General features: G+C 45.7%; 1 protein-coding gene across 1 annotated transcript in view; it reads right to left on the bottom strand.

The window, feature by feature from the left end:
* Positions 1–877: 877 nt before the first annotated feature.
* LOC106011785 (spidroin-2-like) overlaps positions 878–1,542 on the bottom strand; it is a 6,368-nt gene continuing 5,703 nt past the window's right edge. Inside the window, exon 3 of the mRNA XM_013082630.1 lies at positions 878–1,429. Within this exon, the coding sequence (XP_012938084.1) occupies positions 878–1,429 (552 nt within the window). The remainder of the gene's footprint in view (positions 1,430–1,542) is intronic.

Raw genomic sequence — 1,542 nt, 5'->3', positions numbered from 1 at the left:
ACAAAATCGCACACTGCATTCATGTCCTTCCCCTCGCCCCTCGACCCCCTCCCCTTCCCGCCCCTTTTTGAGTACACACATACACAATTTCAACGTGACGTAATAATTTATACGATCTTGGCGCCTCTGTACTAAGGGAAATAACAAATTATGTTCTCGGTTGCTGTCTCACGCTTACCTACCTTTTGCAACTCCTTCAATTGGGTTAAAATGTGTATAACATGGGCCTGGTTTACCAAAACCCCCCCCAACTATTTTAACTCCATTTTTTTCATATCTTCAATTGGAATTTGAGAAACAGATCAATGACCAGAAAACAAAGTAGCGAAGGCTGAGAATACTGTGGTACACCTAGAATTGCAATCAAAGCTGTTTACTCTCAGTTAGGAAAAGGATACTTTTTTTTTCATGCAAAACGAGAACTCGGCTCACTTCTTGGTCACAAGTTATAAGTGCGTTGTAGCACTACCTCTCTTACTTTTTCACCAATTGATCCCTCCCCCTCCCTTTCTAGATTTTCTTCTTTTTCCACGCCCCCCTCCCCTCCCCCCACAAAGATAAAACAAATAAATAAATGAGCGAAAATCTATTTTTTTTAAATACATAGATTTTCACAGATTGAATGAATAAATAAAACAATATCGTCCTTATTTATTTCATTCCCAATTTCTTCAACCATTCAGAAAAGCAACGAAAAGTCTTGGTGACACCCCAGGAAGAGTTTATTTTGAATTCATAAGACCAGAAAGAAGTAACCGATAATCACAAGTACGAAATCCTGTACTCGAAAGTTAATGCAACAAATCTTGCACTGACAGATGAGTAGAGCTGGCCAGTTAACCTGCTTGTATGGCGTTTATCGTGATTAATTCATTGGTCAACCTGTCTGTGTGGCATTCATCGTGCTCAGTTTGTTGGGATCAAAATTCCCGTATGCAGCGGCAGGTCCGTTCTGACTGGGAGCCGAGCCTCCAGGCGCTTGACCACTGGTCATCATATTGTTGACGAGATTGGGGTTAAAGTTGCTGGCGCTCTGACTGCTGCTTCCACTGGGGCTGAACGAACCTCCGGTTTGACTTACCGCCCCTGAGGCGGATCCCATATTCCCGGTCTGGGCGACTTGCTGGCCGCCCGCCATGCCGTTGATGGCGCTTGGGTTGAAGTTTCCCGCACCGCTTCCGCTCCCCCCGCTCTGCGATGGGTTGGACAGAGATGAAGTACCGGGAGGCACTCCTCCTGCTCCTCCTGCTCCTCCTGCTCCTCCACTCCCTCCTCCCGTGGCGGGACTTCCAGGGTTCTTACCGTTGAGCTGTGAGGACGGGTTCAAGAAGCTGAAACTCTGGGTGTTGACGGCATCAGGGTTGAAACCTCCGGCGCTTCCTCCTCCGCTTTGACCTAGCTGGAACTGGCTTGGGTTTTGGCCGTCCCCCTGAAAAAGGGACGTGATAGATAGATAGATAGATAGATAGATAGATAGATAGATAGATAGATAGATAGATAGATAGATAGATAGATAGATAGATAGATAGATAGATAGATAGA

This window comes from Aplysia californica, unplaced genomic scaffold (assembly GCF_000002075.1).
Source record: "Aplysia californica isolate F4 #8 unplaced genomic scaffold, AplCal3.0 scaffold00186, whole genome shotgun sequence".
Classification (NCBI taxonomy): Eukaryota; Metazoa; Mollusca; class Gastropoda; order Aplysiida; family Aplysiidae; genus Aplysia; species Aplysia californica.
This window is presented reverse-complemented; position numbering and strand designations above follow the sequence as displayed.